Source organism: Euprymna scolopes, chromosome 26, assembly GCF_053919585.1.
Source record: "Euprymna scolopes isolate OS-2025 chromosome 26, ASM5391958v1, whole genome shotgun sequence".
In the NCBI taxonomy this organism is placed as follows: Eukaryota; Metazoa; Mollusca; class Cephalopoda; order Sepiida; family Sepiolidae; genus Euprymna; species Euprymna scolopes.
This window is the reverse complement of record NC_136507.1, coordinates 49,586,080-49,612,437: the sequence shown is the minus strand read 5'-3', so window position 1 is coordinate 49,612,437 and position 26,358 is coordinate 49,586,080. Positions and strand designations below refer to the sequence as shown.

General features: G+C 33.2%; 1 protein-coding gene across 12 annotated transcripts in view; it reads left to right on the top strand.

Moving 5' to 3' along the window:
- LOC145248018 (armadillo repeat-containing protein 8-like) overlaps nucleotides 1–26,358 on the top strand; it is a 214,175-nt gene that overhangs the window by 150,250 nt on the left and 37,567 nt on the right. For 8 of the 12 annotated variants that reach the window (XM_080109718.1, XM_080109723.1, XM_080109715.1 and 5 more), the window contains exons 14-15: nucleotides 17,494–17,586; nucleotides 17,863–18,012. The exons of the other annotated variants lie outside the window; for them this stretch is intronic. In XM_080109718.1, the coding sequence (XP_079965844.1) occupies nucleotides 17,494–17,586; nucleotides 17,863–18,012 (243 nt within the window). The remainder of the gene's footprint in view (nucleotides 1–17,493; nucleotides 17,587–17,862; nucleotides 18,013–26,358) is intronic. 12 annotated transcript variants of the gene reach the window in all.

The window sequence follows — 26,358 nt, the reverse complement described above, 5'->3', positions numbered from 1 at the left end:
GAAGTGACTTTTCCAGGGCATTCATCATCAAGCCTAAATATCAGCTGATTTGATATTGTAAACAAACACAGATGGAATTTGATGAACAATATTAGTATTTTTTTTTTTGTGCAAATTAGTTCACTGGCCAAATTATTCCTGGTAATATATAATAATCAATAGAGGACTGATTCTATAATTATACATGTGCAATCTGCATAAATTAAAATGTTTAAGTGTATTGTACGACAGGGCAATACTGGGCTGGCTGGTAGTATATATATATATATATATATATATATATATATATATATATAATTTAATGTACTTTTTGAATTTGTTTCACAATAAGATATTAAATTCAAACTATTGTTTCTCCCCATCCTCAAAACAGATTTTCTCTTGATAATATATATAATGTTTGACCAAGCTTCATCAAGGAATTTTTCCTATCAAATTATAAAAAAAAACCCTACAAAAATCCAAGCTGCCAATATCAAGATTGTTCTCTGAAGAGAACTATCAAATTATTGAGTTCTAGTAATGTATGCACTATTGAACTATTAACCTAATGTTTGTATCAATTTAAAGGAATTATATATATATATATATATATATATATATATATATATAAAAAAAGAGTATAGTCAGTAACATTTGTTGATTTTTAGGACTTTTACTATTTTTAAATATTTTCATAATGCGTTTTGAGCCTTTATTTAGCTCTCTTCAGATATTTTTTAGTTAAGTTTGTTTTTTGGTGAAAGGTTTATGGAATTCACTTTTGGAGATCATTTTAGTTTGGCCAGCATAAGTGTGCTTTTGAAAGATATGTGAATATGAGACTGGGTGTCTCCAATGGGATTGGTTAGAGATTCATTCAATGGGGTCAGTTTCAAGTCCATTTGGTGAGGTCAGTATAAGGGGTGGATGGGAGGTGTTTATTTATTTTCATGATTTTTTTTTTTTTCCTTTTTGATGTGCGTGTGTCAGTGCCTGCATGTGTGTTTGGGTTAAAATCTGTGATTTCTTCTTTTCACATGTACATGTGTGTGCATGTGCTTATCTTTCTGTGCATGTAAGAGGGAAAGAGAGATAGAAAGACAGGGAGTGTGTGTGTGGAAGTGGCATGTGCGCATGAGTGTTTTGGTATGTTTGATTTGATTTGTATGGATGTATACATGTAGGTGCATGTATGTGGCTGCGCCATACTGTGTTGACTTATGTGTTTCTATTTACTTGTCTTACCACGAGGGCCTAGTTAAGCACAAGGTTGGCCCCCAATATAAACATATATATATACAGCCTTTGAGATTTGAAAAAAATCACTCGACCGCCGATTGAGTGTGAGGGAAAATTTACTCACCCCAAAATGTTTTTACTCATCCGACTTTGTCTTTGTTTCAGTCAATAATAGTAAATAATTTTACAACAATTCAATTATGTTTTTCTTCTTTATTCTTAATAAAAATATAACAAACTATTCTTCCGATACCCAAATTATGTTGTAAACTTTCATACAAAAATTAAAATATCTAGCCTAAACCGTGTGTGTTGAAAAAAAGAGTTACAAAATCTCCAAGGTATTCACGATTGTGAACTGGAATCTCTTGGTACGAGATCTCCGTGGCCCGAAATCCCCGATATTCAAAAAAAAAAAAATACCATTTAGCTGAAATGAACTAGATTTCTTAGAAAATCAGCATGGTTTAATAGCTTTTTAAAATTTAAATGGTCAATTTTTCTTTGTAATTTATGGAAAAAAAACTTTGATATAGAACAGAAATTGGTCTCTTTTATTTCTATTAAAACAAAGAATTCACCTCGAAACATTCTAAAATTTAGAATATTATTTTAAAAATTGGATATCGATTTTTTTCAAAAAAGAGTATGAAAATATCTGAATTTATATAATTGAGAAAAATGTGATTACTTGTTGTATAATTTAATTTTCGGTGCGTGCTTGACGGAACGATGCCTTTTTTCCTATTTCAAATGTTCATCTTTACTTTTGTAAGCATGAAGTGTATATAGTTGTAGAGTCGAATTTTTTTTCCAAATGAATGTCAAAATCAGAGAGCTAAATGAAGGCGACATTTTGACTACACGCCGAATGTGTAAATTTGACCTCTTGTTGACCTTTAGCGTGACCACTTTTTTCAATACTCCAACGGTCTCACAGCTAGAGATGAAAGACTTCACAAATGATGAGACATAAGTCACCACATATTTGAAGGTCGTAAAATAAGTAAGTTTTTCCTGTTTCTTTATTTAAAGAAATTTTATCGACTGGCGGGCCAGTGATTTATGATTTTAGTCGCCCCAAGAAATTTTCAATCGACTGTGGCGACCAGTCTTGTAAAGTCTCAAAGGCTGTATATATATATATATATATATATATATATATATTAATAAATAAATAAAATATACATTTTTTTTCTTGTTGGAATCACACAACCATTAAATAGGAACACATAAGCCAACACAGCATGGTACACCCACATACATGCACCCACACACACAAATCAAATCAAGCAAACCAAAACACTCAAGCACACACACACTCTTTCTCTCTTTCCCTCTTACATGCACAGGCACACAAAGATGCGCACATGTGAAAAAAGAAATCAGATTTTAACCCATACACACACATAGTGGACAACCACTCACCCTTACATACATAGATACATGCACACATCAAAAAGGAAAAAAATCATAAAAATAAACACCTTCCATCCACCCCTTATATTGATCTCACCAAATGGACTTAACACTGATCCCATTGAATGAACCTCTAACCAATCCTATTGGAGACACCCAGTCTCATATTCACATATCTTTCAAAAACATACACTCGTGCTGGCCGAACTAAAATAATCTCCAAAAGGGAATTCCATAAATCTTTCACTAAAAAACAGTTTTAGTTAAAAAGCTTTTAACTAAAGAATATCTGAAGGGAGCTAAATAAAGGCTCGAAAGGCATTATGAAAATATTTAAACATTAAAAAATAGTAAAAGTCCTAAAAATCAACAAATATACTCTTAAATATATTAGGTACGGGCAAAATGAATGCCGATGCTCAAAATGTATAAACATTTTGATCCCTCCCTTTATTTAAAAATTCACCAAAAATCAGGAAATTAACCAATTTTAATGAAATTTTCAGTATTTATCAAATGATTGCGGAATATAAGGAACTAATTATTTTTATTTAAATTTGAGCGGAAATGTATTATTTTGTTTAAACAATAAATACCTTTACTAAAGTTATAATTTTCAGTAGTAAATAAAAAACGCAAGAATTTATTTTTGCTTTTTTTATGTAAATAAAGCATCGTAATTTGTAACAATAAAAAAAAAAAATTTTTTATAGGAACATTACGAAAAAAGCCCCTGAAGTCCGTATTAATGAATTCGATATAACTCGAAGAAAAATGAATTTCTCGAACTACTAATATTACCATTGAATTAAGCATTATTTAATATTTCCACACAAAAAATATTATAATAGCAAAAATATTTTTACTTTTTTTTTTTTTTTTTTTTTTTGAATGACAGATTTCGCATAATTTTTATATGCAAGATTTTAATAATTTCCTTGCTCGTAATAATGTGAAACTTTTGGCATAACATAATTTTTATATAATCTCGAACAATAATTAAAAAAAAAAAATTAATTTAAAAACAGGAACATAAAAAATAATTAAATTAAAAATTGATACAAGCATTCAGAATAGGAATGTATGGATGCATGTGGGTGGGGGGAAGAAATGTGACACCCCTACCTCCTTTTACTATCATGACTTCATTTTGAAACAGCGTTTCGATTGGCTGAAATTTTGGGCCTCCTTACAATCGTGTTTACATTTTTTTAGTTTGTTGCGTTTTTGGCAAACATTAAATTACTTGCTTTTTGAGGGCTAATTAAGTTTTTTTTTGCACAAAAAAGGTGTTTTTTTTATTTAATTCAATATCTTAGGACTTTACTAATTATCTTTGAAATAGACCCAGAAAACTAATATTTATCTTTTTAAAGAATTTTTACAATGAATTATTTAACTTCTAAATTTAGCTGAATTGGTTAGCTCGCCATGAAAACATTTTTCATAACTTTTTTTTTTTCACATGTACAAATATTTTTTTCCTTTAGGAAATTAACTGAACCTTTAGTCTCTAATCTTTCAAATACAATCAAAAAGTAGTCGGAAATCTACAAAAAAGTTATGATAAATCAGCTTTCAAAACTAGGTCCTCCTATTTTTGCCCGCCCATTTTTGCCCGTACCTAAAATATATATATATGTATTCCTTTAAATTGATACAAACATTAGGTTAATAGTTCAATATTGCATACATTACTAGAACTCAATAATTTGATAGTTCTCTTCAGAGAACAATATTGATGTTAGCAGTTTGGATGTTTCTGTTTGTTTTTTTTTATAATTTGATAGACAAAATTCCTTGATGGAGCTTGGTCAAGCATTATATATATTATCAAGAGAAAATCTGTTTTGAGGATGGGTAGAAACAAGAGTTTTAATTAAAATCTTATTTTGAAACAAATTCAAAACTTATGTTAAATTACTATATTACAGATTCAGTATACTTCTCAGATTTGTCAATGTTTTTCCTTTGTTTTTTTAAAAACAATTTTCTGTAATCTTTTTAAAATTTTTTTTTATTTCTTTGAGTATTACAAAAAGCTCTCTAATAGTATTACAATGTATTTTTTACTTTTACCTCAGTTTGTAGAGAGATAATCACTGTGTGTTCAATGGGTTCAGCTTATTTAGGGATGTCTAGATAATCTGTCAGCATGATTAATTTTTGATGATTGGAGATACTTCATTGTAATTGAGGAAAATGGTCGATCATCCCTGCAATTTGTTTGCATCAGTTTTTGACCCATAAATCTTTAGCAGTGGATTATAGTCTGTTTGCAACACAAAATGTTTTCATGAACAAAATGATGGAATTTGGTGACTGCAAAAATAATACCAAATACTTCTCGATTTGTAACTTTTTTTTTTTGCAGGTAGTAATGTACGAGATGAGTGGGTGATAGGTTGTAGCAATTCATCTTCATTTTATGTAATATGCAGACTCCTATGCAATATTAGCATCAATAGCAACAATAATTTGGAGATTAGGATTTTGTGCATCAAAAATAATTCTGATGTAAAAATATATATATATATTTTTTTTTTTTTTTTTGCAAATTCCTACTGGCATTCCATTATGCAGACCCAATCTTTTCCTTTTTTAATAACTCATTAAGAGAAACTAACAAATTGTGCATGTTTGGTATGAACACATTATAATTTGCTAAGCCAAGAGAACTTTGTAATGACAATACATTTTCCAAAACTGCCACATTTTTTATTGTATTAACTCAATCTGGTCTAATCTTCTACCATTTTTGTTTATAATTTGCCCAAGATATTTTTATCTGTGAAAAAATCATTTTCCCTCCTTCAGTTAAGATTTCACTGTCTTCCTTTTTATTATTTTTTTTTAATTTTCTAAAACTTAACAAATTGCATTTAAAAAAGAAAGAAAAAAAACAATTTATACTGAAACTAAATTTTATGTAGTATTAATTTATAAAAATAAATTAATTCAAAATGAATAGTTATGCTATGTGGTGCTGCTATATTTAGTAAATAAATATAATACTTCATGAATTTTAAAGAGTAAAATTAATTTTTGATTATGGACAATCGGAAAAAAAAAATCTTTATAGAAGTTATTAAAATAAAAATATGCACAGTTAATGAGGATTATTATTTTTTTAAGTTAAAATATCAACCTATTTGTTGTACAGAAAATATTGTTGGTTACAATATGATTTTAACACGTTTAAGCAGAATACAATCAAATACTGCAATTATGAATTAAAGGAACAAACAAACACTGATTAAATAAACAAATTCAAAACCTATGATGAATTATTACAAAAAAAAAAAAAATGAAAACAAATGATAAATTAGTGTAAAAGTTTATATTGACGTGGTTAACTCCCAATATAGCTGCTAAATTTTATCAACTAGTTTTTTTTTTTTTTTCTGATTTACAAGACAGAGTAATTAATCCACTGTATAAATTTACTAACTGGTTTTTACAAATTTTATATTTTTATTATTTTGAAAATATGTTTTCTGGTTTTTGTGGCTTTCTTCAGCAATATTCTTTATTGGATACATCATTATCATAAAGTTTTATTTGAAGTATATATTAAGTTTCATTTTAAGAAAAACGGTTTGATTTTATTTCCTACAAAAAAGAAAATGTACACTCCCTTAATCCTTCCAATAACCCTAAGTCAGTGGCAACTTCTTTAATAAAGAGTTTGCTTTTATTTGTTAAATATTTGCCAAATAAAAATTAAAGCAAAATATACAAAAAAATAAAATAAATGAAAAAAAGAAAATACAAGCAAAATAAAAAAATAAAACAAGCAATTTGCCTTAACACTGTTCGGTAAATCTGGCAAAATTAGTCAATAAAATTTGGCAGCCATTTGGAAAGCTAATCTTTCCAATATAACTTTTAAAAATGAAATCAAGTGTTAAATAAGTTAGTTTAAGATAAAAAAACAAACAAACAAAATAAGTTACTTTAAAATGACAAAGCAATAAATGTTACTTTTAAATAAAAAATAAAAGATAAATAACTTATATTAAAATGAAAACTGACAAAAATAAAAAAAATAGAACAAATTGAAATTCAAAAAACGTAATTTCAATACAAAGTTACTAGTACAGAAATAAATTTAAAAAAACCTAACTTAGAAAAACATTCTCTTTGATAGTTTAGTTGAATATTTTAAATTTTCTTTCACTAAATTCTTAGTAATATTATCATTTTTTTTTTTTACCATAAAAATTATTTAACAGAATTTAAAGTGCTCCAGATAAGTCTCCATCTTTTTGTGCAATCCTGATTGCGAGAATCAGTAAGAAGAAACATTAGAGAACCTCTATTAAACTCCTAGAAATCGTTAATTTAAGATATTTTAAAGTCTTATGCGACAATTAGCACCAACCACTGTGACGTCAGCAGAAAAATGAGACTCAATGGAAAGACCTTCTCTTTATGAAGATCACGGAGATAAGAAACAAATTTATTTAGTTTATTCACAGACAACAGCTGTTTTGCTTTATCATGTTTCCTTAGCATAACTAGAAGTGGGATACGAAAATGTTAAAATTTGCTTGGACCATTATATGTAGTAAAGAAATTATATTTTAAATCTTTGACGATACAAAAAAATATAAGATTTAAGTTAGGTGTTAATAGTTATGATTAAAATGTGAATATTTCGAAATCTTGTTTTCAATTGGAAATTATGGTTTCTTATCAGTTTTTTGTTCCTTTTTATTTGTATTCCCACGAGAGCAGAGTTAGACATGTTTGTCTTTAATGTAGAGAAAATCCAGCTTCTCAATAATAGGTAGTCTGGATTGGGACAAAAATAAAAATTGCCCCAGTCTTGAAGAATTTCTCCTTCACTGACTGAGAAAAACATCTCACTTACCTCAAGACTGTTTCCGTGATTTTCTTCTGTTTTGTCTTCTCTTCTGGTTTTCGTCATCTTTCCCATTGGTGGCTACCGATGGGGTGTTTAAACACATTCTGCAAATATCAGTTGCACATTGTGTATGTGATACCATCAACCCTCTGAATGCTAATGTCCACGTCTTAGTCGTCTGTATCAGTTAGAGGATCAATTCATTTCCTCATTATAATCGGACCAATACCATAGTGAGAGTTTCTTTTTTTCTAAACACTAATTTGATCCTTGGTAAAATGAATATTACAGTAAATTTTGACCATAAACAACTTTTTTGATTAAATAAAAACCTGCAGTGAAAAAGTTTTACATAGTGTTTGCGCAGTTCTCTTTCTGGTGCAAGAGTGAATAAAAGGTTTTTAGGTGTATCATAATATCCATTGAGGAGATTGTAAACCAAAATCAAATCATTGTGTAATCATTAGCGCTCAAGAGAGAAAAGGTTAAGTTTTTTTGGAGACGGCTATCATAGGGCAGATCCGATAAATCCTGCACCATTCAAGTAGCTAGTAGTTGAACTCTCTCTAGATGCTGACTATATCATGTGTTAGATATGAGGGTACCATACTCTAACAGTGGTTTGACAAGGGAGACATAAAGAGGGAGAAGTTCCAGGCACATTGAAGACTTGGCTTGAGATTGCCAATTTTGCTTTTACAAACTACTAATCTGACAATGTCTGCAAAGAGGTGCACATTTCCACCAATTATTTCTAGTATGTTGTTGATATAGAGTAGGAAGAGAATAGGACCCAGCATGGAACATTGAGGAACACCACTACCATTTATTTGTATGCCTGATCACTAAGATCTTGTATATAAAAACTAGTAGCGTCCGTGTGTATTTGTGTACACAACTCTCCTACAGCCCCCATTACTGGATCGATCATGACCAAACCTGGCATGATGATGGTCTTCCACTTAGAGATAATGCACACAATTTTCCACGGTAAAGATCAAAGGTCAAGGTCATAGCCTGTGTTTGTTTGTTTGTTTATATATATATATCCACTTATCTTGTGCTTCCTTTTTAAAATTAAATATGTTTTTAACTCTTTTTCAAGATGTTTTTTAACATGTTTTATTAATCATTTGTTCATATATATATATATATATATATATATATATATATATATATATACCCTCCTACAGCTCACGCCACTGGAGCAATCATGACCAAACCTGACATGATAATGGTCTCTGACCTAGAGATGGTGCATACCATTTTCAAGGTCAAAGGTTAAGGTTGAGACTTTGCTCTATGCATGGGTGGTTGAGCATACAGTAAAGTCTCGTGCGAAGCACGAGTATCTTTGCTAATCTATTTTATAACTTCATGAAAACCATAGGTGTTCAGTTTGTGAAAGTAGCGATTAATAGTCAAAGGCTTTCACAAAGTCCAAAAAGACAATGCCAGTTGTATCTCCATCGTCCATTATATTCGTAACTCATTTTTCCATCACAAGTAAATTTGTAAGACATAAACGTTTCTGAATGAGATGGAGAGATGGTAGTAGTAGATGTAAGATGAGCCATGATTGGTTGAGTAAAGTTTCCATTGATTTTGAAATGATAGAGGTGAGGCTCACTGGTCTGCAATTCATTGTCATATCTTTTTTTTTTTTTTTTATTATTTTAAAGAAAAGGCAGATTGTAGCCACCTGTCAATCAGCAGGAACAACTTCAGTACTCAATAAAAGGTTGAGAAGGACTACTAAAGGTTCAGCTACTTCAGATGCAACAGCCTGTAAAATTGCTGGATGTAATCTATCTGGATCTTTTCTCTTATTCACGTCAAATGATAAAAATGTCTTCTTGACCTCATCCTGAGTAATGGTGATTGACCGCATTGAGTGTTGCAGGTTCTCTGCTGTCATCAATTTTGAATATATTTGCAAAAATATCAGCAAAGAGAAATGCATTCAAATCAATAGATTTGAGTGCTCAATTTTTTCTCCTTTGGAATTACTTATAGAGCTATGATTTGGTTGTTCAATTTTTTTTCCATATGAGCATAAAACACTTTGGCTTATGATAAACATCAAAAGCAAAATTTTGTCGACTCATGCTGGAGATATTTTCAACAGGATTTTGTTGTTTTCTGTAGATCTCTTAAGCCGCCTTAGACATGGTCTCTTTATAATGCCCCCATGTAGTGTTTCTTAATTTGCATTCACTAAAAATCTTCCTAGTAATCCATGGTTTATACTTCTCGTGTTTTGGTGCTTTCGGAGGTACTTGCATATCTGTAAGGTGCAACAAAAATTTCTTTATTCTTGCCTACATTGTTTCACGAGTTTGATACTCAGTGAGGCGATGCTAATCTAACTCATCGGAAGTCGTTTTAATTAAATCATGATACATAGCAAATTTTTTTCTTGGCTTATTTGAAACGAGGTGGTGCAAATGGAGTGTGCATGTAAAAACTTAGAATTGCATGATGACTTTTGCCAAGTGGAGGCAAAATTTGTTGAGGAGAAAGGAACTAGGATAACAAATGGACACATGGTCAAGCACGACCGACCTTCGTTTAAATCTGATTCTTGTAGATTTTGTTACATGCTGGTACAGAAAATATTCTTCCATTGTGTCCAAAAGGGAATTATCAAACATGTCATTGGAAGTACATAGATTTGACTGCCAATCTATAGTCGGTGCATTAAAGTCTCCCAGTATGAGACAGTCACTTTTGCATTTGGAGACAACTTTCATAGCATTAGTGAGGCTTTTGTCATCATCATCTGTATAAATTGGGACTGTGATGTACAGAAAGTACAGGAATATTTTCTGTCCATTTTTATATTGCAAAGAACAGTATCAAATCAATCGTGAACATTAGGAGGGAGTTAAAGTTGAGATTGTTTGAACGAAGATCTTGTATACATCATAACTCCTCCACTTTTTCTTTAGGATCTGTCACAGCAAAATGAAGTGAAACCTTGCAGGTTTTTTTTTTTTTTTTTTAATTTTTTTTTTTTTACTTCTGAAGATAACCAGGTTTCAGTAATCACTATCAGGTTTGCTTTCTTGTCTACAATAATGGATTGGAATTTATCCAATTTGAAGCAGATAGAGGAAACGTTTGTGAAAATAATTTTGAGTTTGTGATTTGGGCTTTAGTTTCTTCAGGGATCTTTAGAAGATTTTGATTCTTTTTCGTCCGATTTTTTTCTTTTTTTTTTTTTTAAGTTCAGCCATGGAAATTTGGAATCCTTGGAGATAATTATCGGAGGTAACCAGAGGAACGAGTGCATAACTTTCCGTTTTGTATTCGCAGACCGATTTCTCTAGCAGCTCTGCATATTTGGAGCTCAGCTTTTAGGGTTTTCTAATAGATCTGTACTTTTGGAGAGAACTCTTTCTGAAAATTCGAACATTTGTTGTCCCAATTAAACTGTTTAGCTTCATTTAGATAAGTTTTTGAATTATAAGAAGTGGAAAGATGAGGTGTTTGGTTTGTAAATTGAACTTCTAGTTGCACACTAATTTTGAGGACTCTAATTTGAATCTGTTCATCTGAGTTCCCGGGAATAACTTGGATGAGATAGGTAATAGTGTCAAAGTCCTCATAATACCTCTCTAATTCAATATTGGCTGAGCTCTATTCTATATTCCATCAGTTTTTGTATTATTGGCATCTTGAAGAGAACAACACTTGGGAGTACAATTGTTATCTGGGTTATTATACTGTTGACAGGGGGTCCAACTTGATTAATTTGACTGGCCAAATGAGGCTTGTGTTTACCAAAGTCACAGAAAAAGTGGGTTGGCAGATACCTTTTTGTATAAGAGTTGTACATTTAATTTCTGAGTTGATATAAATAGTTAGTTGGCAATCTTGATTTGGAATAGAAGCTGTAGCAGATACTGATCTTTTTTTTCTTTTTTAATTGTTGAACTCGTCTGAAGTAGATTTACTATATTTGATGATATACTACAGTTTTTACCAAGACAATTATTTTTGATTTTAGAGTATCTATTTGAGCTTGTAGACCAATATTATTTTACTTAGGTTATTTTTCAATTGCTTGCAGTAACAAACACAGGTTGGTGATCATGAGCAACCTGGGTTTCCTACTGGAATCATGTTGTAGGCATATTGCACTAAATATATTTATCAGCAATTTAAAAAAAAACATGATTTGCTTGATGATAAATATTTTCAAATGAAAATTAAGTGTCTTTCACCGATCTGTTTTGAATACACACATACACCCACTTGTTTTTATTATTTATAGAGCTTCAATAAATTGAATATGTTAAATATTGCTGCTCAGCTTTTATAAAATAAAAAAAAAAACAAGGATTTTACTTTATTATCTACTTCTTGTTGATATCACTGTTAAGTGGATGCACTGTTTTAATAGGCAACAACTCTGTTGGTAATAGGAAGGAAAGAAACCTTTTTAGACTTCTCGCATATGTAAGCTTTATTCCTTTCTCATGTTCTGGCTGCCGATTCAATTTTGTCTCATAGTTCTTTTTCATCATCTGTTGCAATCTTTTTCATACTGAATTATAGTCATGTGTGTTCTTCTAGTTTGTCATTAGCTCATGGACTTAGAACATGCTGCTTTGTGAATATTTTACAAAATTAATTTTTAAAAAAATTACTTTTCATCTATATAATAAAGTCACAAAATTTGTCAAAAATTTGATCAATAGCTTTCTTCCTACCAAATTAATATTTGATTCCAATTCATATTTGACCTCCCACCCCTTATTTTTTTCAAAAAAAAATAAAAAAAATTTATCCACTTAGGAAGACTTTTTAAAAAAGGCATTTTGAAAAATAATAATATACATAATAGTCTCAGTGTTTCTTTGTCCTTAATCCAGTACAATATACATGATTAGCATTACAGGGTGGAACGATAAGTGTCACCCTAAAGAAAACAATGCTGCAGCTTTATTTTAAAACTTTTATTGAAAAAATTAATTCAGGTAACTTGATTATGTAATAGAGCTGACATCTATTCAATGTAACCACCTCCAGCCTCAGTCACCACCTCGATATAGGTCTGGAACTTGAAGCATGCTTTTTATACAAGCACCAGTGGGAGCTCGGCAAATACTCGGTGGATGGCGGTGATCAAGCTGTCTTTGGTGTTGTGGGAAGTCATATTGGTGATCTTGACATATGACCAAACGAAATATTCCTGCAGGTTCAGGTCAGAGAAGGAGGTTGGGGGAGGGGCAGTGAGAGAAGAGTACAAAGCCTCAGTCTCTTTAGACTTGTGAGCCTGCTGCTACACCCAAGGTCTGCCAGCGGCCACCTGATTGCACCAGGGGATCACCACACTCTTCAGCACATCCAGGTACACTTTGGTGTTGACTTTCAAGCCGACTTCAAAGATGTGTGATGGTATCCTGTGGCTGTCACTTGAAACCACACCAAAGACCATAACTGTGGCCGGAAACATTTTCATCACCCTGGGCATGTCCTTGTTATTTGTGGCAATACAGCGATGCATTTTGAGGGTGCTGCCAATGGTTCTGTTGTCATAACTTAGATCGGTAGAGAGTATATTGTACAGCGGCACAGCTCCAATCTTACTCATTGAACATTGTGTCATTTTCAGACATGATAGAAGGCTCCTATCGCTCCTGGGATTTGTACACCATGGGCCAACTAGTAGATGGTCTGCAGCAAAAAAAAAAAAAAAAATGAAAATCTGTTTTCATCAAACAGAAATGGAATCCTGTCTTTTCTAGGGCAACAATTTTATTGTTTCACTCTGTAAAAAATGTATAACCAACTGAAATAACTCAGAGTATTAGATGAAATGTTCCAATTTTAATAACTGGTCTTGGTATCCACCTTTTTTAAAAAAATTATTTTTGGAAGTCTATTATTTTCCTTAGCTTTACCTATCTGGTGTTGGCCAGTAATTTGCCTTATCTCTTAAATTTGTGGAAAAGGGTATATATGTGTGTGTGTGTAAGTGTATCCATGTTTGTGTAAATACGCATAATCCCAATGACATTGTGATAGAAGCCATTGTGATAATGCCTATTGTGATAGAGGCCAGATTTATAGAATCAATCTGAGTAGTGAGTTTGGTAGCAAAATGTTTCATTTAAGTTTTTGTATGTTGGTATAACGGAAATCAAGGATTGCATCAAAGTAAGCATTTCAAGGAGCGACTCTTTCTGGCATATAGGGATCTCTACAGTGAATTAATTGGATTTTGCTAGTTGGGTGGATTAGGGGTATTTATTTTGAGGGTGCACAAGTGCAGTAAGTTCATTGGAGCACATTCCATGAAAATATTTGTAAAACTAAAAAAATAATTTTTTTATAATGGTTATTTAAAAAGAGAAACTATATAACAAAAACTATCATGCACTTCTGGGTAGCTGATTATGGATTTATTCAATCTTGATTTAATGATAGTGTCAGTGTTGTTATACTTGTCATGGGGTTGCATACATTTGGTCGTAGTTCAGTTGATGTTCGTCCGTCGGAATGACAAGGACTATCTGATCATCCTGGAGGGAAGGTGGTGGATGACACGTGCTGAATTGTGAATCTCTAATCACTTCTCTCTTGATTCAACACTGCTTAATTCTAGTGACAACAAGTCCAGGATGACTAGAAACAATGCCAAGATAAGTGGAGAGCACATACAGCACCTATTTTAGTACTGACTAGGCTCAATAACGCTTTACTTTGGTGATCTTATGGGAACTGGTGTGTCAATGTGATTGTCATTCACTGATTTAAATCCAGATGATATCAGAAGAAAAATAATCACTTGTTCCCACACCTATTTTTTACCAATTTTTGTCCTCTTTGTTATTTGCTCCTGCACATTGGTCATAAGAGAGAGAGAGATTCTAGTCTGTCTGTACTTTGACCTAGATCTTGAGCTGGTTTGGTTGTCTGGTTTATTCTTCAATCCTAAACATTAATTAAGCAAGATTGACTGAATTTTAATTTCTTGAGATCCCTTTTACTGTTAGACATTTTCTAGAATTAAAATCATGTAATGGATTCGATCCAAATTAGAATAAGGCTTTTAGACAAAAGTTTTTGTACCATATCTTGATTTTAATCTTCATAAGAGGACATAAAATTGATAAATTCTGTTTAGAGAATTAATTTCACTTGTCTTAGTTTCTCATGAAGATCAAAAGGCTTAATCTATGTAAGTATAGCACCCCACCTCCTCCTATTTTTTTGAAAGTGGCAATTATTTCATAAGAATAGTCTAAAAATTAGTAACCATTATTTATATTGTTAATTGAACTGGAAAACACTAGGTATCCCTGCTACTTTTTACCTTTTCCTGTTACAATCCTTCTGGTGTTTTCAGTTGTGTGTTTTATGCCATATTAATCTTTTTAAAGTCACTTAATACTTAGACACAATAGCTATCATAAATGATTCATATATCATTAAAAGAACACAAGTTGCTAATTTATGAATAACTGAGGAAAATTGCAGTTTCCTATTTTTCCTAAATTTGTGGTACACATTATTATGAGACTTTTCCTGCAGATTAAATTTTGTTAATTACATTCATTTCAATATTCTCAGCATTCAACTGACAATCTATCCATCTCATTGATTTTTTATCCTTGAGTAGCTTTTGGCCTTGATAAATGGTGACTCATTAATAAAAAAGAAATGACCGTAATAGATCCACAAATACTTGAACTCAGCATTACTGATTTCATAGTCTATGACAGTATACATTAGGCCAATCACACACACCTTTTTAGAGAGGGGCATGCTAATTTATGATTTGATTTTTACTATATGCAAAGCAGTTTGATCAATATCTTCGCATGTGTTTCTCTTATTTATTTATATATATATATATATATATATATATAACTACTTCATTTACTCACATAAAATTAATATACGAAAGCATAAATTTTTGCATAAACTTTAAGTATTTACTTCAACAGTGCTCAATACGTAGGTAGAGCTAGTTGATAAGTTATAAAATATATATGGCGATTAAGCTACACTGAATATTCCGCGTTTCATCCACTCTAGGATTCTTCAGGCTTAATATTCAGTGTAGCTTAATCGCCATATATATTTTATAACTTATATATACATTTGTTTCAGTATTCACTTCAACAGTGCTCAATGCATTAGTTATAGTAGTATAAAAAATATACTTATGGCAATGTTTCATTCCCTTAAAGGAAATCATCAGGCTACATGCAGAGATCTACATCCTCTAATCCCTTTTAATAGCAGTGTCCTCACCAACACCTAACCAACAAAAGTCATTAATTTTATTATCCACACCACTTTCTCTCTCTCTCTCTCTCTCTCCATCAACCAATAAATTGTCATAACCTCTATTAAGGGTTGAGCTCCCCATGTTTTTAAATAGGTTAAAAGCACAAAATCCAACCAAAGTTCAATCATACTGTCAGTCAATACAGTGACATGATCCTGGTCTTTTTGTTTTTTCTTCTTTTAGGTACTCTTATGAGATTTAAATTTCATATTTTTGTCTTTTAGTTTTTATATTTACTTATAAATATTTTTTTTTGGGGGGGTAAACTTCAAATGTTTCTGTGTAGCTTACTTATGGTGATTGCCACTTCTTTACAGGGAGATTATCCCTACTAAATTGCAGTGCTTAATTGTGAGCATACAGATAGCTCAGCAGTTCAAATTTATTATTTTTTATTTGATTTGGATGTGTCTGTGTCCTAACTTTTATTGACATTTAACAATGACAAGGAGTTTAAAATCTGGTTGATTCATTGCATTGACTTTCGAGCAACTTATGGTTAAATGAGATATTACATGGATCAATGTGAATTGTGTTCTAGCAGAATTCAATTTTGTTTTGTAATCCACACATACACACACATAAAAAAAAAAAAAAATAAGACAAGGATCATGTTACTGTATTGACTAACAGCATGATTGAATTACTTGTAACTAGGGTTGCTTTTTGTTCCTTTGACCTATTTAAAAACAAAGCGAATCAATATATCAGTTCCATTATTTTATGTTAGAATTTTTCTTTTCAAGGTTGTGTCAGTTGTCTTTTTTTGACTGCTAGCAGGGATGTGAGTTCCATGTTTTTAGCAAATTTTAATCCAGAAAAAAATGTTTTTCCTCATAAATCAATTTTTTTTTTTTTTATAAGAGATGGCTGATTTCTACCAAACCATCAGAGCCTCATTTCCTTTTTTTTTTTTTTTTTTTAAATCACTATTTGTCTGGATTTTTTTTTTTTTTCACTATCTTGCTTTGTCTTTGTCTTTTTTTCCTCTTCCTTTCCTCCTCTTGGCTTGCCTTACTTTCCTTTTTCTTCCTATTACAGTCCTCTCTGAAAACAGAAAATGTTGATTTTACCATAAAGGTTAAGATTTTAAAAGATTAATGACAGGGTTAGGGGAGTTAGATAATTTTTTAATAAAAGAATGATTTCCTGCCTCCTTCCAACATGTGCACTCAATGTCTTTTTCTTAAGTTGTTTTTTTTTTTTTTGTGTGCTGCTCTCTCCACACACACTAGGGAACCATGATCCCTGGGTTGAGAAATTCATCTCAATTTCATCTTTTTGCTTGCCGTTGGCTACTCACATCCCTCTGCTAGCTACTAAGCTGATACCTAGATGAGGTAGATGTTTCCATAGTTCATAAATATTTTCCCTATGGTTGAACCACATGTGGTATCTATAAAAATTTGACAAAATTGCATTCATCTGTTTTTGTCTAAAAGTAATAAGAATTTTTCTTTTTACTGGTGTTTCCACAGTGTGCTTGATCTTGGTGTAGTTTATTTTTTGTTATTAATTTTTCTTTTTAATAACTAAGCCTATTTTCTATCTGTAACTAATAAGATGATAATATTTTCTATCTGTAACTAATAAGATAAACAAAAAAATCCCCGATGTAGATGGCATTCTATAAATAATCTGTCATCATAACATTGTCTCCGTTTGGATTTTGTAGCCTATTCTGGAAACGGGTGGCCTCAACATCCTCGTCAACTTGACTAACAGTGATGACTCTTTGCTCCGACTGAATGGTGTCTGGGGACTGATGGTGAGTTTCTTCCACTTTCCTGAAGTGGGGGGAGGGCTGGTCATTCTTCATAGCTCTTAAAGGGGAAAAGGAGATGTAGAGAGAAAGGGAAAATTGACACTTTCCTTTTCTTTCTCTTCTTTCCTTTGACCATTTGTCCCACCTCTCGCTATATATTTAAAAAAAAAAAATTTTAAATATTGATTTTTTTTTTTTTTTTTTTTGTAACTTCTCCCCCGCCCACCCTCACTTCTTTAGCCGACACTACTATTGTGTCTTTTTTTCTTCCGCCTTCAGAATATGACGTTCCAAGTTGGTGAAAAGATGAAACACCAAATCCTGGAATCTCTGCAGACCGAACAGTTATTCCGGCTACTGTCTGACCCTGACCCCAACGTCCTGATCAAGACACTAGGATTGCTGAGGAATTTACTCTCATCCAAACCAGTAAGTTTTGTAATTCCTCCCCAGGGTTCTCTGGGTCATGCTGGCCCAATCAGACCCCAACCCACTCCCACCAATGGTTGTGTTTTGTAGGTAGTTAGTATAGCTATGTGTATGAAAAATTAAATATATTTAGTAGGTAGCTAGTATCTCGTTGTGCACATGTTTGTATATCATTTCCGTAGCTAGATCTTTGTGTGTGTATATAAACAATTTAAATCATCTTTTTTTTTTTTTTTTTTAAATCAAGTTCTAAATAAAGTATTATAGTTTACAGCTGTTTCCAAATGGTGTTTATTTAAAATCATACCATTGATTATATAAATTTTTAAAACACAAAACCATTTAAAGAACAACATTTTTGTAGGCACAATACAAAAACACAATGCTACTTCATACAAGTTTTCTTTGCGATTCAATGGAGAGATTTTGCACCGATCGACTTGTACATAAAGATGAAGAATGAGCATTTCACAAAGTTGAAAATGTCCATTTTTCATAAGGATTTCATATTCAATTTTTATTAATACATTCTTTAATAAAGAACAGAGGACTGCTCGAAGTATTAAAAATATGACACTTATAATTTACATGGTTTTATATTTACATACGATTATTTTTTATTTGTTCAATGTGAAGAAATCATTTTTAGCCGAGTATATGCTTGAATTCCTAAACAAAAATGTTTTTCTCTGAAACATTTCTGAAATTGACGTTTCTGAATTTTTGAAATGAGGATTGATTATTCATATTATTTGAATTCATCGGACTACTGTTCTCATCTTGAGTGTGATTTTCACGTTTTGGTCGATGTAACCTCCAATCTTTTTTTCAGGTGTATCTTGTCAAACTCTGGAATGTTTCTGTCGAACTCGGAAATTTAGATGGAATTTTGAATGAAGCCCTTTATTTACTTCACGGGGGTAGCATACTCTTGTTCTGTCAGCCATGACTGGACAGAGGCTCTAATACAATTGCAAATTATGACCTCTATCCAGTCATGGCTGATGGAACAAGAGCATGCTACCCCGTGAAGTAAAAGGATTCCACTCGAAATTCCATTCAAATTCCCGACTTCAACAAGATACACCTGAAGAAGATTGGAGATTACATCGGCCGAAGTGTTTTGAAAATCACACTCAAGATGAGAACAGTAGTCCGATGAATCCAAATAATACAAATTTCTGAAGTTATCAATCGACTGGATTAATATTATCGTCTTCGATGGATACTGAATAATAAATTGTCCAAATGTTGATGTTACATTACAAAGTAGTTTTGTCCACAGTAGTAGCCTTTACCAAAAGAATTGTTGCAATATATGTTTTGAATAGCATGTTTGATTTGTAATAATAAACTAGCTAAGTACCCACCATTGTCCAAAAACATTAATAATAAAAAGAAAAGTTCAAAAAAGTCTCTCACTTTCAAAATCAACATACGTTCATGCATATTTTTAACACCCACTCCTCCCCCAATTTTTTTTATCTTGTCCTCCCTCATATCTTCTCTCTTTTACCCTCGTCTCTTCTCTCTTTTACCCTCGTCTCTTCTCTCTTTTACCCTCGTCTCTTGTCTCTTTTACCCTCGTCTCTCGTCTGTCTCCCTTTCACCCCCCGTCTCTCGTCTGTCTCTCTTTCACCCCCCGTCTCTCGTCTGTCTCTCTTTCACCCCCCCGTCTCTCGTCTGTCTCTCTTTCACCCCCGCGTCTCTCGTCTGTCTCTCTTTCACCCCCGCGTCTCTCTTCTGTCTCTCTTTCACCCCCCCCCCGTCTCTCTTCTGTCTCTCTTTCACCCCCCCCGTCTCTCTTCTTTCTCTCTTTCACCCCCCCCCCGTCTCTCTTCTGTCTCTCTTTCACCCCCCGTCTCTCTTCTGTCTCTCTTTCACCCCCCCGTCTCTCTTCTGTCTCTCTTTCACCCCCCCCCGTCTCTTCTGTCTCTCTTTCACCCCCCCCCGTCTCTCGTCTGTCTCTCTTTCACCCCCCCGTCTCTCTTCTGTCTCTCTTTCACCCCCCCGTCTCTCTTCTGTCTCTCTTTCACCCCCCCGTCTCTCTTCTGTCTCTCTTTCACCCCCCCGTCTCTCTTCTGTCTCTCTTTCACCCCCCCCCCGTCTCTTCTGTCTCTCTTTCACCCCCCCGTCTCTCTTTCACCCCCCCGTCTCTCTTTCACCCCCCCGTCTCTCGTCTGTCTCTCTTTCACCCCCGCGTCTCTCGTCTGTCTCTCTTTCACCCCCGCGTCTCTCGTCTGTCTCTCTTTCACCCCCGTGTCTCTCGTCTGTCTCTCTTTCACCCCCCCCCCCGTCTCTCGTCTGTCTCTCTTTCACCCCCCCCGTCTCTCGTCTGTCTCTCTTTCACCCCCCCCCCGTCTCTCGTCTGTCTCTCTTTCACCCCCCCCGTCTCTCGTCTGTCTCTCTTTCACCCCTCCCCGTCTCTCGTCTGTCTCTCTTTCACCCCCCCCGTCTCTCGTCTGTCTCTCTTTCACCCCCCCGTCTCGTCTGTCTCTCTTTCACCCCCCCGTCTCGTCTGTCTCTCTTTCACCCCCCCCGTCTCTCGTCTGTCTCTCTTTTACCCCCCCCGTCTCTCGTCTGTCTCTCTTTCACCCCCCCCCGTCTCTCGTCTGTCTCTCTTTCACCCCCCCGTCTCTCGTCTGTCTCTCTTTCACCCCCCCCCGTCTCTCGTCTGTCTCTCTTTCACCCCCCCGTCTCTCGTCTGTCTCTCTTTCACCCCCCCCCCGTCTCTCGTCTGTCTCTCTTTCACCCCCCCCGTCTCTCGTCTGTCTCTCTTTCACCCCCCCCGTCTCTCGTCTGTCTCTCTTTCACCCCCCCCGTCTCTCGTCTGTCTCTCTTTCACCCCCCCGTCTCTCGTCTGTCTCTCTTTCACCCCCCCCCGTCTCTCGTCTGTCTCTCTTTCAACCCCCCGTCTCTCGTCTGTCTCTCTTTCACCCCCCCGTCTCTCGTCTGTCTCTCTTTCACCCCCCCCGTCTCTCGTCTGTCTCTCTTTCACCCCCCCGTCTCTCGTCTGTCTCTCTTTCACTCCCCCGTCTCTCGTCTGTCTCTCTTTCACCCTCGTCTCTTTTTTCTTCCTTGGTCATTTATACTCTCTTTTTGGACCCTCAGTGTATCGGAGAGGGACCTGTGTTTTCAGTGGCGTCCGTTAGTCCGGACGATTGCAAGAGAACCGTCCATTAGTTTTTCCTGAAATTTTGCCACAAATTGTATTTCGTTAAATAGATATGCAAAGTAAGAAATTTTTTTTTTTTTTTTTTTTTTTTTTTTTTTTTTTTTTTTTTTTGAGAAAATTCCCGTTGCATTCCCAGAGTCTCAAAAGGGTGAAAAAGCCCCAAAATTGCCAAAAATGACACGTTTTACTCCATAACTTTTGATCCATTCATTATATTTTTCTGAAACTTGACAAAAATATGGAGCCCATTGTCCTTAATATAAAATCGAGTATGGGTGACCCTGGCAAAATTCTGGTTTGCGTCCCCGGGGACTTTCAGTGCTAAAAATGCCCCTTTTTGTGGCTCTTTTTTCATATTTCTCAAAAACTTGATGTGTCTAACTATATAGTGGTTTTTCACGATGGTCAACTCAAATATACATGTATTAAGGCTTGAAACTGCACCGTTATCCATTTACACTGGGATTCGGCATCCCCAAAATGGCCAAAAATGATAGTTTTTGTCCTATAGCTTTTGATCCATCCTTTAGATTTTCCTGAAGTTTGGCCAAAATGTGGAAGCCATTGTTCTTAATATAAATTTAGTATGGGTGACCCTGGCAAAATTCTTGTTCGTATCCCTCTGGGACTTTTAGGGCTAAAAAAACATGCCTTTCTGGAGTTCTTTTTTTCATATTACTTAAAAACTTGATATATAATAGTTTTCTATGGTGCTGAATTCAAATATACATGTCTTAAAGCGTGAAACTACACCGTTTGTCCATTTTCACTGGGATTCGGCATTCCCAGGAGTTCAAAAGAGGTCACAAATGCCCCAAAATTGCAAAAAATGACACTTTTAACCCCATAATTTTGCCCCATCCATTAGATTTTTATGAAACGACGAAAATGTGAAGGCAACGTTGGCCCTTCACACTTCTCACATTCATCATTTCTTTACTATTTTTTGTGGTGTCATCTCACATGCAACACCAAAGGAAAACCACGCACGCACGGCTTGTTCACCTTTATTTTTTCTCTTACTTATCCCTGCATATCTCTTCTGTCTCTCTAATTCATGCACAAATTTTGACAACTGATAAAAAGAAAAATACAGATGGTCATCGGCCATTAGCTGATAAAGATTCAACCCAGTTTCAGTGTTTTTTTGTTGTTTTTTTTTTCAAACAGTGAATGGAAGAATAAAAGTAATTTTCTTTCGAATATCCCACTCTGCCCTCTGCACTAATTTGAATAGAAGAGTATATCATTTTCACCATAACTATTTTGTGATCATACTGAATCAAAATATGTAACTTGATTTTTTTTTTTTTTTTTTTTTTTATATATAAAGATTGGTTAGTTGTATTATTTGGAAACTTCTGTTCTCATTGTGAATGTAATTTTCATAGCTTTTCATTCGATGTAACCTCTGACATACGGTTAGAAGAACATCAAAAAGTCATAATGCGTGAAGAGTCTGGTATGGCTGACCATATCTGGAAGAAAAAGGAAATCATCTACCATTATGGGATGAAGTAAAAAGTTATAGACAGAAGAACGGTGGAGAGTCTCAAAGAAGCAGCACTTGTGCTGGGCAACAATCAATTTCTAAGTAGACCTAGTATAGAATTTAACACAATATAGGAACCATTAATTAAAATATTCAGTAATATCTAAACAATAATATAGTCATATATAGTAATAATTAGTAATAAATAGTGACATTTACAATTAGAAATAAAATAGGTTTAAGATTCCCAAAATTCATACTAGAATCGTTTGCAAGGACCCGTGGCCCAGTGGTTAGAGTACTTGAAAAAATCAGTTGTAAAAGTAACCTCCTCCTGAAGCTTAAAGGTTCAATTCTTAATGTCGGTGACCGAAAAATATAATTGCGAATTACTTAGGACCTCTCTTTAGTCATGGATGACAGAATGAGAGCATGCTACTCCTGTAAAGTAAATAAAGGCATCCAAATTCCAGAGTTCGGTAGAAACATTCCAGAGTTTAACAACTCATTAACTTTACATCGACTGAAACATGAAAATGACACTCAAGATGAGAACAGTAGTCCAAGGAATCCAGCACATGTAAGATGTGTAACTTGTATTTTCTGAATGTTAACCAGCCAAACAGAAATATGATTTTTCTTTTATATAATGGAAAATAGCTATAATATATATATATATATATATATATATATATATATATATATAATGCTGAGGTGTATCTGTGTCTACCTGACTATCTTTTGTAAACATAGGTGACAATGAAAGGTGAATTAGATGAGAAGTGCTTGAAAGAGGGAGAAGAATGGGGAAGAAGGACATATTAAACACAAAAAGTCTCATCATCCAAAAACTGTGCATTCAATCTATGTACAGGCAATATATTTTAATGTTATTTTCAATATATTTTAATGTTATTTTCAATATATTTTAATGTTATTTTCAATATATTTTAATGTTATTTTCAATATATTTTAATGTTATTTTCAATATATTTTAATGTTATTTTCAATATATTTTAATGTTATTTTTAATTATGCCTGATAATAAATGTACCCAAACAATATTTGAGAAGAAACTTGTGTAAATAGTTTGTTGCTTGAATGCAAGTAGATTTTATTGTGATATAAAAATGTTGCCATGTTTTTTTTTCTCAGTGCTATACTTGAATGATTTGTATGAAAAATGTAGCATTTTTTTCCATTTTCGGTGGGATGAGTATTCTAATTTTGAAATGAGATGGTATCTATGGAAGAATAATTTGTGTTGGTAGTGGATTAGAACTAAAGTGGAGGTAGGATTGTATTATTTCAGAATGTTTCTATCAGTATTAAAGTTTTTTTTTTTTTTTTTTTAGTTAGGATGGTTTGTCTCATCTTTATAGAGAGGACATCTTGGATTTGTAATTTTTGTTGTTATGGTTGAGTATTTTCATAAACCAATATCCTTTTCATTCCAATGTAATAGCATGCATTAGCAACACTAATTTGTCTCTATGCACACATTGTTATGATTATATTCTTCATCATAAACCAGCATAGCTACTTGAGGAAGCCTATATTTTTTTTTTTTTACTTTAGCTCACCTCGAACAAGGCACAATATCACGGCGATGTAGGGAGTTGAATTAAGGGCCATATTTATAGGGGCATTTTAAGTGAGGAGTTTTGTAGCAAAATATTTGCTCACATTACATTTAAATTTCTGCATATTTTTATAGTCAAGGGAGCAGCGAGGGAATTCTAAACGCTAGCAGTTGGAGGAAATTTATTATTAGAGTAAAAAGCTTTCTAGCATCTGGGGATCTTCACAGTATAGTGATGAGATTTAACTGATTGCTGGGCTCGTCTGGTGTATTTATGTTGAAGGGGTACCAATGCAGCAATTGGTTGGAGCACATTCTATTGAAGTACTTCTAAAAACAAGAACAGGAATGCAATATTACAGTAATGAAACAGAGCCTAGAACTTGGTGGATAGTGCTAGACCTATTAGAGGTTCTTTTTTGGATCCTGTCTAAGAGGGAAAGACTAATGATTAGTGCTCCAGCCGAAATGGGAGAACAATATTCTATGCATAGATGAATGGTGGCTTTGTATGGCTTTTAGATGCTGGCAAGTGTGAGAAGTTTTCAAGCATTGTAGAGGGAATTTATCTTTGTAGCATCCTTGACAATATCCTCTATGTATTTCTTCCAATTCATGTTACATGTGTGACTGTGGTTGACGAGTTTTAATAATGGTAGGGATGGTGCTTTTAGCAATTAGAAATCTATTTCTATAATTGTTAAAGGAAAAGAAGTTTGTCTTTGTAGCGTTAAATGTTACCATCTAACGAATAAAAACTACAGCTTAAAAGAAAACATACGGTGCCATATTTCTTTAATTCCTAATGACCTCTGCTAATGTCAAAAGTATTTGGGTGCAAGACGAAAATATCAATCTTGTTGGTCAAACTACTAGAAAAGTATCAAACCTAGAAAAATTTTCTCGGTAAATGAAATAAGTGTATACGTTAATCCAAGTTTCATTCATCAGACTTCAAACTTATATATTAGTAAAATGATGATCCCAGAACAGGTATAAGCATTAAATATAGCATTATTTTTTTAATTTTAATGGTTTCAGTTACATTCCCCCAAATGTTAGTTTTAAAAAAATAAAAATAAACTCAGTGAAAAAGATTGAACCATCTTCCCATCTTTCTCCAATGAACATTTTCCTTGTTGCATGTAATGACTACAATTTGTGGTTCAGATATAATGTCTATGATTTTTATCATTTGCTGAAATATAAAGTTCATCATATAAAATTGTTAATGTGTATATATTACGTGTGTACACTCTACATTGAAAATGATGAAAGAATTAAGCTTTGCAATGTTTGCACTTATATTCATCTAAAATGACATCAATCAGTGAAGTTAAAAAAGAAAATGGCTGAAATTGTAAAGTTTAAAAAAAACAAAAACATCTTAGCAATCTGCATAAAAGGGAGAAAGAAAGCAAAAAGCAAAAAAAATTATTATAAAAACAATAGAGGATTTCTTTCGAATTCATTTCAGATGGTGGAAGTTATCTGACCTGCTATTAGCTTTCTCCCTAAACACTCAAAATAGTTTGCTCTGGCTTGTTTTTTTACCTGCATGATGGAGAAAAAAGTGCATTTATATATTTCATAATTATTTTCAAAATACAGAATTTTATTCAAGTATTAAAGGAAAACATTTTTTTCTATTCATGAGTAAAAGAACAACCAAGCGGTTTCTCCCTTACTCTACGAAACTAAATTAAAGGATTATAAAAGGGAATAAAACTATATATTTAAAATAAAAAAAAACCATTATATATATATATATATCTATGGGAGATATCTTAAAGACTAATCATGCATAATCCTAGCAAACACTGTGTTTACAGAGAGGTGGTGTTTCAAATGAATATAGACAGAATTTTGAATGAATACTGAGATTAATTGCACATATTAGGTTTTAATCAAATGCTTTGTGATAGAAGACCCATACATATTTTCAGAATGCCCATTAAATGGAAGGTTTCACTCCTAATTTTGTTAGATGTGCTGTTGAACTATATTGTCTAATCTTACCATTGTACTACATATGTAGTCCATTCTTTTTTTGCATTTAAAATGATAGATCACATTATTATAATGGTGTGTGTGGGA